The sequence below is a fragment of the Scyliorhinus torazame genome, chromosome 16 (genome assembly GCF_047496885.1).
Source record: "Scyliorhinus torazame isolate Kashiwa2021f chromosome 16, sScyTor2.1, whole genome shotgun sequence".
Lineage (NCBI taxonomy): Eukaryota > Metazoa > Chordata > Chondrichthyes > Carcharhiniformes > Scyliorhinidae > Scyliorhinus > Scyliorhinus torazame.
Genome location: NC_092722.1, coordinates 185,747,443 through 185,766,989, shown reverse-complemented (window position 1 = coordinate 185,766,989; position 19,547 = coordinate 185,747,443). Strand labels below are relative to the sequence as shown.

At 45.6% G+C, this 19,547-nt stretch overlaps 1 protein-coding gene across 1 annotated transcript in view; it reads left to right on the top strand.

Annotated features, from left to right (window-relative positions):
* The first annotated feature begins 5,200 nt into the window (after positions 1 to 5,200).
* The window catches only part of got1 (glutamic-oxaloacetic transaminase 1, soluble), a 76,225-nt gene continuing 61,878 nt past the window's right edge, over positions 5,201 to 19,547 (top strand). Inside the window, exons 1-3 of the mRNA XM_072479602.1 lie at positions 5,201 to 5,442; positions 11,871 to 12,052; positions 19,094 to 19,217. Of these exons, the coding sequence (XP_072335703.1) occupies positions 5,322 to 5,442; positions 11,871 to 12,052; positions 19,094 to 19,217 (427 nt within the window). The 5' untranslated portion in view covers positions 5,201 to 5,321. The remainder of the gene's footprint in view (positions 5,443 to 11,870; positions 12,053 to 19,093; positions 19,218 to 19,547) is intronic.

Here is a 19,547-nt window from a genome sequence, read left to right as displayed (position 1 = left end):
ATAGTGCCCTTAGCTTGTCAGAACTCTGACTCCGATTTGGGGTTAACGTGTGTTCTCGTGGACACGTCGGCAGCTTCCCATATTCACCTGGTGTCAGCAGAATTTCACACCTAAACATTTGTCACCCAATTCAACTGAAGATCCTGGCAATTCTTTTTTAGCTGCTTACTAAAATAATTAACTTCAATGAAGGTGCGAAATATTGTTCTTTTCCATATAACTAAAAGTTCAATCTGCTGTGACTTGAAAGACATATATCAGTTTTACAGCTTGAGCTGTTACAAGCTGTTTTCTTAACGCCTGTTTGATAAAGGCTATCTGCATTTCAAAACCTTCTTTTGCAGCTGCTGTTAACCCTTTGTGGGATTTTTCCCTACATTTTCTCATGTACCCTCAGGTCAGGTTTTGCCAGACTTCCATGTTTCAAATGACATATTTTCCCATTCTTACTTTACACACCCCATTTCGAGCCCCAGGTCTTCCTCCCATTTCTTCCTCGTTGCATTCAGTACAGTGTCGGCTCTCTCTACCAGTCGTTCGTACATGTCACTACAGTTTAGGCACCAGGTATGGCCAGTTGTTGTTGTAGGCACCAGATATGGTCAGTAGTTGTTGTAGGCATCAGGTCTGGTTAGTTGTTACTGTAGGCACCAGGTCTGGTCAGTTGTTGTTGTAGGCCCTAGGTATGGCCAGTTGTTGTTGCAGGCATCAGATATGGCCAGCTTTGACAAAGGGTCATCTGGACTCAAAACACTAGTTCTTTTCTTGCCCTACAGATGTTGCCAGACGTGTTGAGATTTTCCAGCATTTTTTCTTTGGTTTCAGATTCCAGCATCCGCAGTAATTTGCTTTTATTAGGTGTGGCCAGTTGTTATTGTAGGCAACAGGTGTGGTTAGTTGTTGTTGCAGGCACTAAGTCTGGTCAGTTGGTGTTGCAAGCACCAGGTATGACCAGTTGTTGTTGTAGGCACCAGGTCTAGTTAGTTGTTGTTGTAGTCACTAGGTATGGCCAGTTGTTGTTGTAGGCACCATGTCTGGTCAGTTGTTGTAGTAAGCACCAGGTCTGGTCAGTTGCTGTTGGAAGCACCAGGTATGACCAGTTGTTGTTGTAGGCACCAGGTCTGGCCGGTTGTTATTGTAAGCACCAGGTCTGGCCAGGGGCGGATCTACTATGAAACTAATGAAGCTTAAGCTTCAGGGCCCCTAATCCCGGAGGAGCCCCAGAAGCGACTTTAGTCCACATTGCTTAAAAATTTTGGGTCTACTGTACGAGAAGGGGTTTAAAAAAAATAATAACATTAATAATATAGTGTAATTCAATACAAAATAATAGTTAAAATAAAAATTAAAAGGTTATTAAAGTATCATGCAGGCTAGCCGTAAACAAAAAAACATTCAAATTAAGGATGTTTTGTTCTAAATATATTTAATATAAAATAATTATAAATAATTTAAAGCACTATTAACATTTATGACAGAAATACAAACAGTAGCTGACATGTTGTAACAAAAAAGGGAAGCCGTTGAAAAGGCAATCACAATTCTAACGTGAATTTTCAACGTGATGGCACCATGATAGCGATCTAGGCAAGAATTTTTTTCAATAAAGTGTTCATAAGGATACAATATTTTAATTACCCCTACTCAAACATAAATGTAATATTTAGAAAAGTAAGGTAAGTAATAAAGGTGAAATAGTGTTAGATTAGCCTAAGCCTATTGTTTTTATGAAGAGGTGAACGGAAGGTAGGCTACGACCGCATAGCCTAGGCTAATACTATATTACAAGTATTTATGAAAAAGTAATAAAAGGGTGAATTTGTGTTAAATTACAGGTGTTTATTATGAAAAGTGTTCAAATAATGGTAAAATTGTGTTACATTACCTTAGCCTATGAGTTTTGGTGGCCTCGTCTTGCCTAACTTAGTCTAGCCTAGCGTAGGCTAGCTTGAACATAGCCTAGTTTAGCCTATTTAGCTCATTTATTATAAATCTTAAAAAATGGCGCTTTACTTTCTGAGAAGGGTTTTGAAAAAAAAACTTTTAAAAATTTCCTTTCAAAGCATGCAACAATAGTCGCACGACTCAAATTGATTAATTTGTTGTTGACTATTTTAGCATTTACAGGAGCTGTATGTTTTATTTTCTGGATCTCCACGAAGATGGATTTTAAACACACAGGGCAATCTACATTTTTTTCTAAAGAGCTGAAGTGTAACTAGATGTTCCGCAGAGTTCAGTGCTGGGACCTTTGCTGTTCGTAGTATATATAAATGATTTGGAGGAAAATGTAACTGGTCTGATTAGTAAGTTTTCAGACGACACAAAGGTTGGTGGAATTGCGGATAGCGATGAGGACTGTCAGAGGATACAGCAGGATTTAGATCATTTGGAGACTTGGGCGGAGAGATGGCAGATGGAGTTTAATCCGGACAAATGTGAGGTAATGCATTTTGGAAGGTCTAATGCAGGTAGGGAATATACAGTGAATGGTAGAACCCTCAAGAGTATTGAAATTCAGAGAGATCTAGGTGTACAGGTCCACATGTCACTGAAAGGGGCAACACAGGTGGAGAAGGTAGTCAAGAAGGCATACGGCATGCTTGCCTTCATTGGTCAGGGCATTGAGTATAAGAATTGGCAAGTCATGCTGCAGCTGTATAGAACCTTAGTTAGGCCACACTTGGAGTATAGTGTTCTATTCTGGTCGCCACACTGCCAGAAGGATGTGAAGGCTTTATAGAGGGTGCAGAAGAGATTTACCAGGATGCTGCCTGGTATGGAGGGCATTAGCTATGAGGAGCGGTTGAATAAACTTGGTTTGTTCTCACTGGAATGACGGAGGTTGAGGGGTGACCTGATAGAGGTCTACAAAATTATGAGGGGCATAGACAGAGTGGATATACAGAGGCTTTTCCCCAGGGTAGAGGGGTCAATTACTAGGGGGCATAGGTTTAAGGTGCGAGGGGCAAGGTTTAGAGTAGATGTACGAGGCAAGTTTTTTACACAGAGGAGGTGGTGGAAGCAGGGACGATAGTGACATTTAAGGGACATCTTGACAAATACATGAATAGGATGGGAATAGAGGGATATGGACCCAGGAAGTGTAGAAGATTGTAGTTTAGTCGGGCAGCATGGTCGGCACGGGCTTGGAGGGCCGAAGGGCCTGTTCCTGTGCTGTACTTTTCTTTGTTCTTTGTTCGATGGTCTGCACACTATGAAGCAGTCCGGGCAATTAAAAATGGATATATGGGTATTTTACAAACTCTCAAACATATTTTTGAAGACTCAGAAGAGAAGCCTGAATGTAAACGAGATGCAAAGAATTTGTACCACAAGTTGGTAAAGCTGGAATATGCTATTTTAACAGTCGTTTGAGAAGAAGTGCTGGAGCGTTTCAACAAAACAAGTAAGAAACTCCAACCCTGGTTTTGATGTATTTGAAGGTTATCTTCTGCTATCATCTTTACTTTTGTTTGTTAAAGAACTCAGAGAAAATTCAGCCGATCGAATTGCACACTATGAATCAGAAGCAAAAGGTTTGTATGAAGATATCACCTCAGGTTATTCTGATGCTTCCAAACGCATTGTTACAAGGAAAATTTCAGATGGAACAAGTGGTATTGCTTCTTTGAGAGGAGCTGACAAATTTAGGATAGAAGTTCTATATCAACTCTATGACTGCTTGATAATCCAGTTACACAAGAGGATTGACCCATATGAGCAGATTGCAAAAAGGTTCAAGTTCCTCTCAGAATTGGTGAACAATTCTTAAATTGATGAGGACAGTATTAAACTTATATCGTATTACAAAGATGATATTGACCACAAATTAGTAAACGAGTGTTATCAGTTCAAAGAATATTTGCACCTTAGGAAATCCCAGAACAGAGAAGAAAACATGCCATCTAAAATGCAATGCACAGAAGTTCTTCAGCTTATTTGTGAGCAACACCTAATTGAAGTGTTCCCCAATATTACTACTGCGCTTCAGCTGTACTTGACAATGCCTATCATGAGCTGTGAAGCAGAAAGGAATTTTTCAAAGCTATCCTTTATAAAGAACAAATTTTGGTCTACCATGACTGAAGAGAGCTGAAATTCTTTATGCATATTGTCTCTAGAAAATGACATTGCAAGGAAGCTCTCATATGACAAAACTGTACGTGAATATGTTGCTAGAAAAAACAGAAAAAAGAGTATTTTGTAAAATGTGCTTCATGTAGTATGTATTCTCATAGGTGTCTAAAATAAAAAATTATATTGACTGTGGTCTTTTCTATGTTTTATTTCATCATTCTATGATGCATCATGCATGTATATAACATTTCCCTAATTTTCATCCCCCCATAACTCGAAAACTATAAGGCATAGGACATTTTTATTCACACCAGTGACTTTGACATGTGAGATAATCCAGTACAGCAATTTTAATCAAAATCTGAGATGTAGTGGTTAAATAAAAAAAAAAAAATTGTGGTGATCTGTCGTGGAACAACCCCATTGAAGAATCATAGAATTTACAGTGCAGAAGGAGGCCATTCGGCCCATCGAGTCTGCACCGGCTCTTGGAAAGAGCACCCTACCCAAGCCCACACCCCCACCCTCTCCCCATAACCCAGTAACCGCACCCAACACTAAGGGCAATTTTGGACACTAAGGGCAATTTAGCATGGCCAATCCACCTAACCTGCACATCTTTGGACTGTGGGAGGAAACCGGAGCACCCGGAGGAAACCCACGCAGACACGGGGAGGATGTGCAGACTCCGCACAGACAGTGACCCAAGCCGGGAATCGAACCTGGGACCCTGGAGCTGTGAAGCAATTGTGCTAACCACTATGCTACCGTGCTGCCCTTAACAGTGGTTACCCAGACCTCGTTGCTGGTTGCGAAGGCCCCCCCCCCCCCCAACCCAACCCATAACAGGTCAAGCTTCAGGGCCCCAAAAATGTAGGTCCGCCACTGGGTCTGGCCAGTTGTTGTTGCAAGCACCAGGTCTGGTCAGTTGCTGTTGTAATTGTCAGCCCAGGTAACCGGCGTTACCCAGAATGCAGCGCGGATTTGGGTCCGGTGCAACGCAACAGTACTGCCAGCCCCGCCTCCTCTGGCCATGGGAACCAATCATGCGGGGGAGGGTGGAACCCTGTCGCTGATTTGTTGGGCGGGGCGTGGTTGGAAGGGGACGTCACAAAGGGGGCGGGCAGCAGGTTTGGCTGAACCGGCTGAAGGTCGTTAGAACGGTTGGTGCGCGCGAGGGAGCCCGTCCTTGCCCGCTCGCTGTCCCTCACCTCCTACCTCCGCCGTCCCGGGGCCTCACAATGGCGTGCGCCTCCTCGCTCTTCGCCGCAGTGCCGCTGGCGGCGCCCGTGGCCGTCTTCAAGCTGACCGCCGACTTCAAGGAGGACCCGCACCCCATGAAGGTCAACCTGGGAGTGGGAGGTAAGGGTTGGGGCCTGGCGGGCGGGCGTCCCCATCCAGCGAAAGCAGAGGCTTGACAGGTGGCAAGTGTGAACGGACCCCATCCCAGGACAAAACCCCAGCGGGTGCCTGGTCCAACTGGTGACCGTTAAACTATTGTCATTGTTAAAAACTCATCTGGTTCACTTGTGTCCTCCAGGGAAGGAAAGATGCCTGTCTGCCCCACCAGTGACTGCAGGCCCAGGGCAATGTGATTGACCCTCAATTGCCCTCTGAAATGTCCAAGCCAGCAACTCGGATTGTGGGCCGTTAGGGATGGGCAACAAGGCTGGCCCGTGAAAGATTTAAAGGAAAGGCACTGTTGCCCCAGCTGTGTATAACACATGGGGTGGAATTTACTGGCTGTACTCACTGGTGGGATGTTCTGATACCGCTGACTGGTTTCCCAGCGCTGAGGTGTGCAGTCAACAGGCTATCCCGTCGACAGGGGCGGGCCCAAAAAATCCCACTGGCGGGCTGCCTCCGCTGTGGCAGGCTGGATGGTAAATTCCGCACATGGTTTCTGTGTTTGTGGTGGGGAGGAGTGTGTTGGTCTTTCCTCCCAGGGTACCTAAGTATTGGATACCTTGACGATTCCTCCTCTTCTCAAGTGGGAGCCCCATCCTCTTGGCTGGGACGCGAATAGTCCGTTTGTCGTGGATGAGGTTGGAAAGGTAGAGGTGTGACTTCGTTGCATGTTTCTTTTGGGTGTGCTGGGGGGCAAGTTTTTTTTTGTATTGGTTGGGCCAGGCCCGGTGCTGTGGCTGTTATCCTGTTGCCCCTCTGGGCTTGGATGTCCCCCTCTCAGGGCATGGTTTTGTTTCCTTGTCTCCCTGTGACACGAGGGCTGTGGGATGGGTTAAGTTTGGTGTCTTGGTGGTTATGAATTGGACATTCTGGATTCTCTGTGTATCCAAATAGGTGCCAGAATGTGGCGACTAGGGGATTTTCACAGTAACTTCATTGCAGTGTTAATGTAAGCTTACTTGTGACACCATTAAAGATGATTATTATTACTGGACCCCTCCCTCCTCTCATTTTGTTACAATTGTAGTTCTACCTCTGACCTGGGTTTGGGCTTTGCGTTATATAGTATGTCTGTAACTCTCCATAGATCTGGGGGTTTTGTGCACTTTCTTGTGTTTTTGCAAAGGTGGGTATGACATCCGTTCCTTTCTCCTACATGGTCTGGAATTGTGGGCAGAGAGGCTTGTGCAGGATGACAATGGAATTGAGCCAGTTGTGATTTGTTCTCCTTTTCCATACTCTGCTCATGTGGTTAAGCCATTTCTGTTTTTTCCTTCCTTTGGGTGTTGTATTATTTTGTAACATTGTTGTGTTCTTTTGTTATAAAGTGTTGAATTTCAATGATCTTATTTTTTTTAAAAAACTTATTTTTTAACCCTTGAGGGCTGTCCTGGAAAGGTGAAAGGTATGAAGGCAGGTTTGTGACATGTGATCAATAGGATTTATTTGGGATTTATTGTAGAAGATGTGAGAAGTTCCAAATTACATGAACTAGATTAGGGGGGAAAAATCTATCGTCCAAACAAAGAATATTTATGATAATTTGGTGGCTTCATATGTCACTTATTGGTCCCAGGTTTTTGTGTTTCTGGCTTTTTAAAAGAAAAACACTGAACTCCAATTATAAAAATGCTACAGCGGGTTTTGAATTTGCCTTCTGTGGATTGTTCACCTATGTCTCTGGATCATTCGTTAGTAAATGTACCCGCTACAGTAATCTTTCCAGAAGTATGCTCCTGCGAGTGAATTCTGCACTCTCTTTGGTTTCCTAAGGTGCAGTTCCATGTGCCTTGATTTGTTTATACACATTTGCTTTTGTGCCGTGTACACACCAATGTATTGAATCTCCAGATTGGGAAGACGACCTTATTCTTTCTGCTTCGTCAAAAGTTTTTTTTAAAAATGGAGATCTTGGGAATTTGCTCTTGTCATTGGGTGCTTTCTGTGTCCTTGAAGTAACCTCTTGATCCTGTCTCTTTGTGTCAGAGTTTGTAGGAGGGCCTTATTTCCATTTCTACCTAGCTTTTTGCCTGGCACTGTTTTTCGGTTGACCAGTTCATGCAGTTTTATTTTGGTGCATGTCACAAGAGATTAATGTGAATTGCTGGCAATGTTTAGATTGCAAAACCTCAGGAAACCAGTTCATTGGCGTGTGCAGCTGATGTCAACATTGGAGCAGTTGAACTGCCCTACGTGGGGTTGGGTTCATACCTGCTGCTGATTGCAGATGCATTGTCCAGCAAAGGACAAGGGAGAGTATTGTCAAGAGAAGACTAGTCTTTCAGTCCCCCTCGTTGTTTACTTTCCCACTTATCTTTTCATTGGCAGCAAACCTGGGTACGTTACACTAGGTTGCTTCATCTCAAACATTAATCATAGATTGCTAACAGCTGATTCTCCATCACGGTTCCTTGAGACATCCTGCTAGGAAATATTTGCCAAACTTAAAGCCTGTTTATTCCTGCCCTGTTTTCGGTCCTTTAACCAATCCTCTCTCCATTCTAATAAATTACCCCCGACCCCATTAGCCCTGATTTATGTATAACGGCCTGTCCTTGCCACCTTATCGAATGCCTTTTGATAATCCAAAAACATTGCATTCTTTGAAATTCCTTTATCTACTCTACTAATTAGCACTCAAAACGCTAGAGTTTTCAAACACTGTATCCCTTACATAAAACATGCTCGCTCTGCCTAATCATATTATGATTTTCTAATTGCTCTGTCACCACTTATTTAATCCGTAATTCTAACAGTTTCTCCCTGATGGAGGTTAGTCGAACTGGTAGTTCATGGTTTTTCCTGGTTTTCTGTCTTTTCTCAAATAGTGGTGTTGCATTTGTTAGTCTCTGAACAAGTAAAACATTCAAAAATTGTTAATCTGACCATAGTAGAATCCTTAGTGCAGAAGGAGGCCATTTGGCGCATCGAGTCTGCACCAAAGCTCCGAAGGAGCAACCTCTCACCCCAGCCCTGTCCCCATAATGCCACCCAACCTTTTGGAATCTATGGGGCAAATTAACATGACCCATTTGCCTAATCTGCACGTCTTTGGATTGTGGGAGGAAACCGGAACACCCAGAGGAACACCCAGAGGAAACCCATGCAGACAAATGGAGAACGTGCAAACTCCACAGTCACCCAAGGTCAGAATTCAACCCAGGTCCCTGGTGCCGTGAGGCAGCGGTACTAGCCACCTTGCCGCCCGTTTTTATCCTGTTGCTAACTTTTTGGTTGGTTCAATTGGCTCTGTTTTATAACCTTTGCTCTCGAGTCGCCAGGTATCTTTATGATACCGCCACGAGGTTCAAGTAATGATCAATAACTCAATACACCAATTAGTAAGACTCAAATCAAAGCACAGTAAATCGCTACTCCTGCATAAATTCTATTTCTAAGCTACTTCCACAACTAACAGGCCTATACTTAGCTTCGGACTAGCCCACCAGGTCAGGGGAACAAATGGCCTTTCGTTCGGGTTCTGAGCCTGCGGGATTCAACGGTTGGTACGGACTGGTAGCTAGGAGCGCCTATCTCGTAGCGAGTGTTGACTTGAGACTTACGGGCTCTTGGCGGCAGCTGAACCGATCACTGTCAAGGGTTGGTTCATGTTGCTGAGTGACCCGGTCAAGAAGAACGATTTGAACTTGGGGGCTTAACTTTATAGTCCCCAGGGGCTTCCCTGGTTCCAAGTGATTGGACTTCGTTCCAATCGCTTGGTTCGATTTCTCCAATACTGGAGCGGTTCCCTGATCGATGGGCGGTCTTGAGGTGTCCGTTAACCTCTTTTGTGTTGGCTCCTGCTGGCGCCGAGGAGTCTGGCTTGGCCTTGTTTATCCCAAATGTTTCGATTGTTCCTGGGGATCGCTCATTAGTATGTAGCTGGCTGCTACATTATTATGCAGATGGCTGCTTGTATCGATGCTGCCTGGGCTTTTGCAGAGTTTAATACACAGTAAACTTGCACCTGCTAGTTTCTGCCTCTGTTAGCTGAATTTCCCTTCAGCCTTTGCTGTTCTCCATTTTACGTCGGGAGTTGGCCAACCTAGGTGGCTACAATCCCATTCCCTGGTCACTATCCCATTGCTTCCCAAAAGATCATTGTATTTGCTTTACTGTTAGCATCATCACATGCTCACCACCCTATCCCCTCGTACGCAACAAGTGTCTCGCCATTTGACAGTTCATTGGCATATCAGTTATTTGTCCTTTGGTGTTCAAGGCTTCATATTTTAATGTCAAGATCAAACTATTCCTATTTAATGCAACAACTACTTGCATTTATATGACACCAAAATGGAATTTTAACAACAAATATTGACACCGGAGGAGAGTCATACGGTACAGAGGAGGCCCTTCGGCCAATAGAGCCTGCACCAACAAATCTACACTAATCCCACTTCCCAGCACTTGGCCCATAACCTTGAATGTTATAACATTTCAAGTGCTTATCCATGTACTTTTACAGGTTGATTTTTTTTTTTTTTCCTGCCTCTACTACCCTCCCAAGAAATGTATTCCAGACTCCCACCATACTCTGGGTGAAAAAATATTTCCTCAAATCTCATCACACCCGTCCTCCCGTGCGGTCACGCCCGTCCTCCCGTGCGGTCACGCCCGTCCTCCCGTGCGGTCACGCCCGTCCTCCCGTGCGGTCACCAGAACTGCACAGAGTACTCCAGCTGTGGCATAAGCAAAATTTTGTACAGCTCCAACATAACCTCACTGCTCTTATAATCTATCCTGTGACAGATAAAGGCAAGTGGCCTGTATGCCTTTTTTTTTTTTAATCAACATTTTATTGAGGTATTTTTGGTATTGTAACAACAACAAAATAAAAAATGTACATGAAACTATAAACATATAGTGCAAAAGCCGTCTCCCTTCCTTACAGGTCCCACCTTTATTAACCCCCTACTCTAAGCTAAACTAACCCCCTTCTGCTGACGATTAATTTTCCACGAAGAAGTCGATGAACGGTTGCCACCTCCGGGCAAGAATTATGAGAACAGCATAGATGCATTTATGGGTAAGTTAAATAAACATACAGAAGTGATGGGAATAGAAAGATATGCTGACAGGGAGGGTTGAAATAAAGTGAAGTAGGATACTTGTATGGAGCATAAGCACTGGCACAGAGCAGATGGAGCAATTGACCCATTTGTGAGCTGCAAGTTCCAAGTGATATTCCTTCTCTTTCCCACAACCTATTCATTCCCTCATTCATCCAACTCTTCAGCATGATCTCCTAATGTCCAGTACTATACTTGATCAACTAGTATATGTCCAAAATCTTATGTAGGATGAGAATTTCTCCGTTACTTTCGGTCATGCAGCCAATTTCGCTGTTTTCTTTGAAATTTAATTGGAGGTTTTCCATTAGGTGACTCTGCAAAAGAGATTTTCCACAGTCGCTTGCATTCAATTCAAGTCTCTTTTAGTTGAAAATAATCATCACCTGACTGGGCAATTTTCTGATTGCTTAAATATTAAAATAGATTTCCTTTGAATACAGATATTCCATCTGCAATCGGTTTCCTTTGCCAGCCAAAATGTCCTAATTTTTACTTATTCCAGACCTGCAATGGGAGGGAATCATTTGCCTCCTTTTCATGAAACACACCTACACTGAGATGTGTACATGCTGATTGACTGCATCACACGAGAGCTAATCTTAAATTGTCATCCTACACAAGTGAGAATCACAGCAAGGTCCATCTGGCAGGAGTGACCAGCTCGGTTTTGACTACATCACATGCAGCATGTAATTAGCCATTTGCTTGCTAGGAGGTGTTTTATTAACTATCAAGATCATATTGATCTCCACAAATTATCTTGGCAGCCAGTAATTAATAACCTATTTTCTGTTGATCTAATGGTGTTCTACTGACTCAGCCCATAGAAGAATGTGATCTCCAGTCTTGCAGTGAGAGCTATAAATCTGTGCTCAATTCTAGTACTTTTTCAGTATAACAGCTCGCTCCTGCGCAAGTGTTATTTTCAGCTTCAGTTGGCGGTGAAAAGTTTCTGAAATGCCACATCTACATTTATCTTTTCTGAAATGAGTTCTTTGATTTTATTGTCTCCTTTCGTTTAACTTGCAATTCCATAGCTCTGTATATTTTCAAAAGTTTCATTATGCTTGAAATGCAACAGATGTGAATAAATTTGAACCCAATTCTCAAGGTGGCTGTGTGATTATTAAATTGATCTTTAAACATTCCTTTTAACCAAGTTCCATTTTAAAACGTGCCTTGAATTGACGGGCATGTACCACAAGCAGTTAAAATGCATTTATGTGTTAACTGTGCAGCATAATATTGTTTTTTTTCCTCTTCTTTCCTTCTCTTCCCCCCCCCCCCCCCAAATCTTGTCCCTTTCAGCTTATCGTACAGATGCAAGTCAACCCTGGATCTTGCCTGTAGTGAAGAAGGTGGAACAGCAGATTGTTAGTGATACCAGTCTTAATCATGAATACATGCCAATTCTGGGCTTGCCAGAATACACCAAACTTGCTTGTGAACTAGTTCTTGGAAAGGACAGTCCCGCCATTGCAGAAAACAGGGTGAGTCTCCCAGTTTGCCTAAACACAAATTGGAAAGTTGTGTAAGTATTGCAGTATTTCAGAAGTGGTGCAAGGAGCTGTACAAAACATCAGCAAAAGTACAGCAGTGATCAACTTGGTATCCCTGCTTGGAGACTGATGTGATTTTATTTCCATCCCAGGACTGTCATTTAAACAGGATCCGGTTTCAAATGTGTCGAGTTGTATTTGTCCTGTGGAACTTGTGGAGTATTTCGGTGGAACAGCTGCTCTCGGTTTTGATGTGGAGTTTCTTTGCCACTGGTAATAGGTTTTACACTGACTTGGATAGCAGTGTGAAAGCAAGTCAACTCTAAATTAGACCTAACTTACATTCTACAGTGTCCTTCGAAACTAGCAGGTAGCCAAGCCCCAGTTGCACCTTAGTGTTTTGGCCAACAGCACCAAAAGTGCTTGTTAGTAACACCCACAATTTGCTGAAAATGAGCTAATGTTGAAAATTATGCTCCAGTACGATTTTGGCGTAGCATTGTGCTCTTTTTGAAAGGAGGAGCATGGTAATGGATGATTGGATAATCCAATATCAATGATGTAACCAAAAAACATCGACAAAAAGGGGATGTGAATATTTTAGATGTTCTTGATGGTAAATGGGGCTCCAATAAACCAACCATGAAATTGCTGAAATCAACTTAATAGCCCTGTCCAGATGTTGGCAAATGATTGACTTAAAAATGTTTACACTTAAAATGAGTCTTTAACTGATGGATATGCATGGCATTGCATTTATTTTAGAATTTTTGTGTACATGCCCCAGTAAACTTTTTTCAAATCCATTGATCCAGTAGGACACTGGATCGGTAACAAGGTCAACATTTATAGTCCACCTCTAGTTGCCCTCTGGAATATGTCTTCTTGAATGCACCTAAGTGACTTGCTACGGCTGTTAGGGAGGAGATTGTTGGGGAGGGTATGGCTAGATTTCCTTCCCTACAAGACAGCAGTGAACCAGATGTGTTTGTACAAAAATCCAGTTGTTTATGGTCATCGTTTAATTCTTGACCCTATTAATTTGTTCATTTTCCAACTGCTATAGTGAGATTTGAACACCTGCCTACAGTCCATGTCTCAGGATTAGTAATCTGTAACATAACCACGGTGCTATCATGCACTTTGGTACCACGTGTAATTGCTATGGTGCTTAATGTGGGATTCTACGGTTGGGCTGAGTGCGCTCACATTTTTAAACTTTAAAAAAAATATATTTTATTGAAAATTTTTGGCCAACCATCACAGTACATTGTGTATCCTTTACACAGTAATATCACAATATAAATAACAATGGCCAGTTTTATAAACAAGAAATAAATAATATATAAACAAAACTAAATGGCAACTGCCTTGTCCCAGATAAATATTCTCCAAAAATATGTTTTAACAGTCCAATATACAATTATCTATAACAACAACCTGTACATATTGTACTTATATACTTATATATTAGCATCCCTGAGAATCCCTCTGGTTCCATCTCTCCCCCCCCCCCCAGTTGCTGCTGTCTTCTTTTCCATTCCCTCTATCTTTCTGTGAGGTATTTGACGAACGGGTGCCACCGCATGGTGAACCCTTGAGCCGATCCCCTTAGGACGAACTTAATCCGTTCCAGCTTTATAAACCCTGCCATATCATTTATCCAGGTCTCCACACCCGGGGGCTTGGCTTCCTTCCACATCAACAGTATCCTGTGCCGGGCTACTAGGGACGCAAAGGCCAAAACATCAGCCTCTCTCACCTCCTGCACTCCCGGCTCTTCTGCAACCCCAAATATAGCCAACCCCCAGCTTGGTTCGACCTGGACCCCCACTACCTTCGAAAGCACCTTTGTCACCCCCACCCAAAACCCCTGTAGTGCCGGACTTGACCAGAACATGTGGGTGTGATTCGCTGGGCTTTTCGAGCATCTCGCACACCTATCCTCTACTCCAAAAAATTTACTGAGCCGTGCTCCAGTCATATGCGCCCTGTGTAACACCTTAAATTGTATCAGGCTTAGCCTGGCACACGAGGACGATGAGTTTACCCTACTTAGGGCATCAGCCCACAGCCCCTCCTCAATCTCCTCCCCCAGCTCTTCTTCCCATTTCCCTTTCAGCTCATCTACCATAATCTCCCCCTCGTCCCTCATTTCCCTATATATGTCTGATACCTTACCGTCCCCCACCCATGTCTTTGAGATCACTCTGTCCTGCACCTCCTGCGTCGGGAGCTGTGGGAATTCCCTCACCTGTTGCTTCGCAAAAGCCCTCCGTTGCATATACCGGAATGCATTCCCTTGGGGCAACCCATATTTTTCGTCCAGCGCTCCCAGACTTGCAAACGTCCCATCTACAAACAGATCTCTCAATTGTGTTACTCCTGCTTTTTGACATGTTCCAAATCCCCCATCCATTCTCCCCGGAGCAAACCTATGATTATTTCTTATCTGGGACCACACCGAGGCTCCCGTCTTTCCCCTATGCCGTCTCCATTGCCCCCAAATTTTCAGAGTAGCCACCACCACCGGGCTTGTGGTGTATTTCTTCGGTGAGAACGGCAACGGCGCCGTCACCATGGCTTGTAGGCAAGTCCCCCTACAGGACGCCTTCTCCAATCTCTTCCACGCCGCTCCCTCCTCTTCTACCATCCACTTACATACCATTGAGATGTTGGCGGCCCAGTAGTACTCACTCAGGCTCGGTAGCGCCAGCCCCCCCCCTATCCCTACTACGCTGCAAAAATCCCTTCCTCACTCTCGGGGTCTTCCCGGCCCACACAAAACTCATGATACTCTTCTCAATCCTTTTGAAAAAAGCCTTCGTGATCACCACCGGGAGGCACTGAAACACACAGAGGAATCTCGGGAGGACCACCATTTTAACCGCTTGTACCCTCCCTGCCAGTGACAGGGATACCATGTCCCATCTCTTGAAGTCCTCCTCCATCTGTTCCACCAACCACGTTAAGTTTAACCTATGCAATGTACCCCAATTCTTGGCTATCTGGATCCCCAAGTAGCGAAAGTCCCTTGTTACCTTCCTCAGCGGTAAGTCCTCTATTTCTCTGCTCCCCTGGATGCACCACAAACAGCTCACTTTTCCCCATGTTCAGCTTATATCCTGAAAATTCTCCAAACTCCCCAAGTATCCGCATTATCTCTGGCATCCCCTCTGCCTGGTCCGCCACATACACCAATAAATCGTCCGCGTAAAGAGATACCTGGTGTTCCTCTCCTCCCCTGAGTACTCCCCTCCACTTCCTGGAACCCCTCAATGCTATTGCCAGGGGCTCAATCGCCAGTGCAAACAATAATGGGGACAGAGGGCATCCCTGCCTTGTCCCTCTATGGAGCCGAAAATACGCAGACCCCCGTCCATTCGTGACCACGCTCGCCATCGGGGCCCTATACAGCAGCTGTACCCATCTAATATATTCATCTCCAAAGCCAAATCTCTTCAACACCTCCCACAAATAATCCCACTCCACTCTATCAAATGCTTTCTCGGCATCCATCGCCACCACTATCTCCGCTTCCCCCTCTGGTGGGGGCATCATCATTACCCCTAGCAGCCTCCGTATATTCGTATTCAGCTGTCTCCCCTTCACAAACCCAGTTTGGTCCTCATGGACTACCCCAGGGACACAATCCTCTATCCTCATTGCCATTACCTTGGCCAGAATCTTAGCGTTTACGTTTAGGAGGGAAATAGGTCTATAGGACCCGCATTGCAGCGGGTCTTTTTCCTTCTTTAGGAGAAGCGATATCGTTGCCTCCGACATAGTCGGGGACAGCTGTCCCCTTTCCTTCGCCTCGTTAAAGGTTCTCATCAGTATCTGGGCAAGCAAGTCCACATATTTCCTATAAAATTCGACTGGAAATCCATCCGGTCCCGGAGCCTTCCCCGCCTGCATACTCCTAATTCTTTTCACTACTTCCTCTATCTCGATCTGTGCTCCCAGTCCCACCCTCTCCTGCTCCTCCACCTTAGGAAATTCCAGCCGGTCCAGGAAGCACATCATTCTCTCCTTCCCATCCGGGGGCCGAGCTTCGTATAATCTTTTATAGAATGCCTTGAACACTCCATTCACTCTCTCCGCTCCCCGCTCTATCTCTCCTTCCTCATCCCTCACTCCCCCTATTTCCCTCGCTGCTCCCTTTTCCTCAATTGATGGGCCAGCAACCTGCTCGCCTTCTCCCCATACTCATACTGTACACCCTGTGCCTTCCTCCACTGTGCTTCTGCAGTACCCGTTGTCAGCAAGTCAAATTCTACGTGTCACCTTTGCCTTTCCCTGTACAGTCCCTCCTCCGGTGCCTCCGCATATTGCCTGTCCACCCTCAAGTTCTTGCAGCAACCGCTCCCGTTCCCTACTCTCCTGCTTTCCTTTATGTGCCCTTATTGATATCAGCTCCCCTCTAACCACTGCCTTCAGCGCCTCCCAGACCACTCCCACCTGGACCTCCCCGTTATCATTGAGTTCCAAGTATTTTTCAATGCACCCCCTCACCCTTAGACACACCCCTTCATCTGCCATTAGTCCCATGTCCATTCTCCAGGGTGGACACCCTTCTGTTTCCTACCCTATCTCCAAGTCTACCCAATGTGGAGCGTGATCTGAAATGGCTATAGCTGTATACTCCGTCCCCCTCACCTTCAGGATCAACGCCCTTCCCAAAACAAAAAAGTCTATTCGCGAATAAACTTTGTGGACATAGGAGAAAAACGAAAACTCCTTACTCCTAGGTCTGCTAAATCTCCACGGGTCTACTCCTCCCATCTGCTCCATAAAATCTTTAAGCACCTTGGCTGCAGCCGGCCTCCTTCCAGTCCTGAATCTCGACCTGTCCAGCCCTGGCTCCAGCACCGTATTAAAATCTCCCCCCATTACCAACTTTCCCACCTCTAGGTCCGGGATGCGTCCTAGCATGCGCCTCATAAAATTGGCATCATCCCAGTTCGGGGCATATACGTTTACCAAGACCACCGCCTCCCCCTGTAATTTGCCACTCACCATCACGTATCTGCCCCCGCTATCCGCCACTATGGTCTTTGCCTCAAACATATCCCGCTTCCCCACTCGTATAGCCACCCCCCTGTTTTTCGCATAGAGCCCCGAATGAAACACCTGCCCCACCCATCCTTTGTGTAGTCTAACCTGGTCTATAAGTTTCAAGTGCGTCTCTTGTAACATAGCCACGTCTGCCTTAAGTTTCTTAAGGTGTGCGAGTACTCGTGCCCTCTTTATCGGCCCGTTCAGCCCTCTCACATTCCACGTGATCAACCGGGTTGGGGGGCTTTTTACCCCCCCCCCCCCCCCCCCCCTTGTCGATTAGCCACCATCTTTTTCCAGCTCCTCACCTGGTTCCCAAGCAGCTGTGCCCCCCCCCCCCCCCAAGGCGGCGCCCCCCCCCCCGCCCACCCCACCCCATTCCGGCTCCCCCCTCTCCCCAGCAGCAGCAACCCAGTAACTCCCACCTCTCTTTCCCTCCCCCCCGCTAGACCCCCCACTAGCATAGTTACACCCCCCATATTGCTCCCAGAAGTCAGCAAACTCTGGCCGACCTCGGCTTCCCCCTGTGACCTCGGCTCGCACCGTGCGACGCCCCCTCCTTCCTACTTCCCTATTCCCGCCATGATTTTCATAGCGCGGGAACAAAGCCCGTGCTTCCCTTTTGGCCCCGCCCCCCATGGCCAACACCCCATCTCCTCCACCTCCCTTCCTCCCTCCACCACCACCTGTGGAAGAGAGAAAAGTTACCGCATCGCAGGATTAATAACACACAACTCATCTTTTTTTCCCCCCCCCTTCTTCCCCCCTCTTCGCCCCCCATGCTCACCCCACCGCTTTGTTTCAAACGTTCTTTTTTAGTAACCCGCTTATTCCAGTTTTTCTTCCACAATAAAAGTCTACGCCTCATCCGCCGTCTCAAAGTAGTGGTGCCTCCCTTGATATGTGACCCACAGTCTTGCCGGTTGCAGCATTCCAAATGTTATCATCTTTTTGTGAAGCACCGCCTTGGCCCGATTAAAGCTCGCCCTCCTTCTCGCCACCTCCGCACTCCAGTCTTGATATACGCGGATCACCGCGTTCTCCCACCTACTGCTCCGAGTTTTCTTTGCCCATCTAAGGACCATCTCTTTGTCCTTAAAAAGGAATCTCACCACTATGGCTCTAGGAATTTCTCCTGCTCTCGGTCCTCGCGCCATCACTCGGTATGCTCCCTCCACCTCCAGCGGACCCACCGGGGCCTCCGCTCCCATTACCGAGTGCAGCATCGTGCTCACATATGCCCTGACGTCTGCTCCTTCTGCACCTTCAGGAAGACCAAGAATCCTTAAGTTATTCCTCCTCGCGTTGTTCTCCAGCACCTCCAATCTTTCCACACATCGTTTATTGTGTGCCTCGTGCATCTCCGTCTTCACCACCAGGCCCTGTATATCGTCCTCGTTCTCGGCAGCCTTTGCCTTCACGACCCGAAGCTCCCGCTCCTGGGTCTTTTGCTCATCCTTTAGCCCTTCGATCGCCTGTAATATCGGGGCCAACAGCTCCTTCTTCATCTCCTTTTTAAGCTCTTCCACGCAGCGTTTCAAAAACTCGTGTTGTTCAGGGCCCCATATTAAACTGCCACCTTCCGACGCCATCTTGGTTTTTGCTTGCCTTCCATGCCGCTGCTCTAAAGGATCCACCTCAATCTGGCCACTTTCCCCTCCTTTTTCCATCCGTATCCAGGGGTATTCCCTTCTGGTTTACTGCACAGTGCTTTTAGCCGTTAAAATTGCCGTTGGGGCTCTTATTAAGAGCCCAAAAGTCCGTTCCACCGGGAGCTGCCTAAACGTGCGACTTAGCTGGTCATCGCCGCACCCGGAAGTCGTGCGCTCACATTTTAATCTGCTCAGTTAATTGCTTTGCAGCAGAAAAATCCATAGACAGTAGTATTAATGGTGAGGACCACAAAGTCTCCCAAAAGCGCTATGTTCTTTCTTTACTGTTGCCTATTTTACATCTGTGACCTTCCTATGACAGGTGGGTGGCGTGCAGTGTTTAGGAGGAACTGGTGCTCTTCGCATTGGTGGTGATTTTCTGCGCTCTTGGTACAATGGAACAAACAATACATCCACGCCTTTATATGTTTCTGCACCAACGTGGGGTATGTGTTTGCCTTATAAAATTGAGTGACTTTTAATATATGCAAGAGTTCAGGCCTACAAATTGCTTTTTCGACTGATGACTGCAAAGCTGTCTTGGCGGATTGAACTAAACTGCAATTGTGCTGATGTGGTATTGGCTCTGGAAGGTCAGTGATGAAGGACCTCTTCTCCACTGGACCTGCAAAGCTGCCTATAAAAATGTAGCTGGCACAGAAAGTGTTATTTTCCTCTATTCTGTCGGGACTTTTTGAATTTGGTGTTTTCTAGCAGCAGTGCAGGCAGGCTGGTCAGCCATCGGAATGCTCCCAGATGGCAAAGCAGAAAATGTA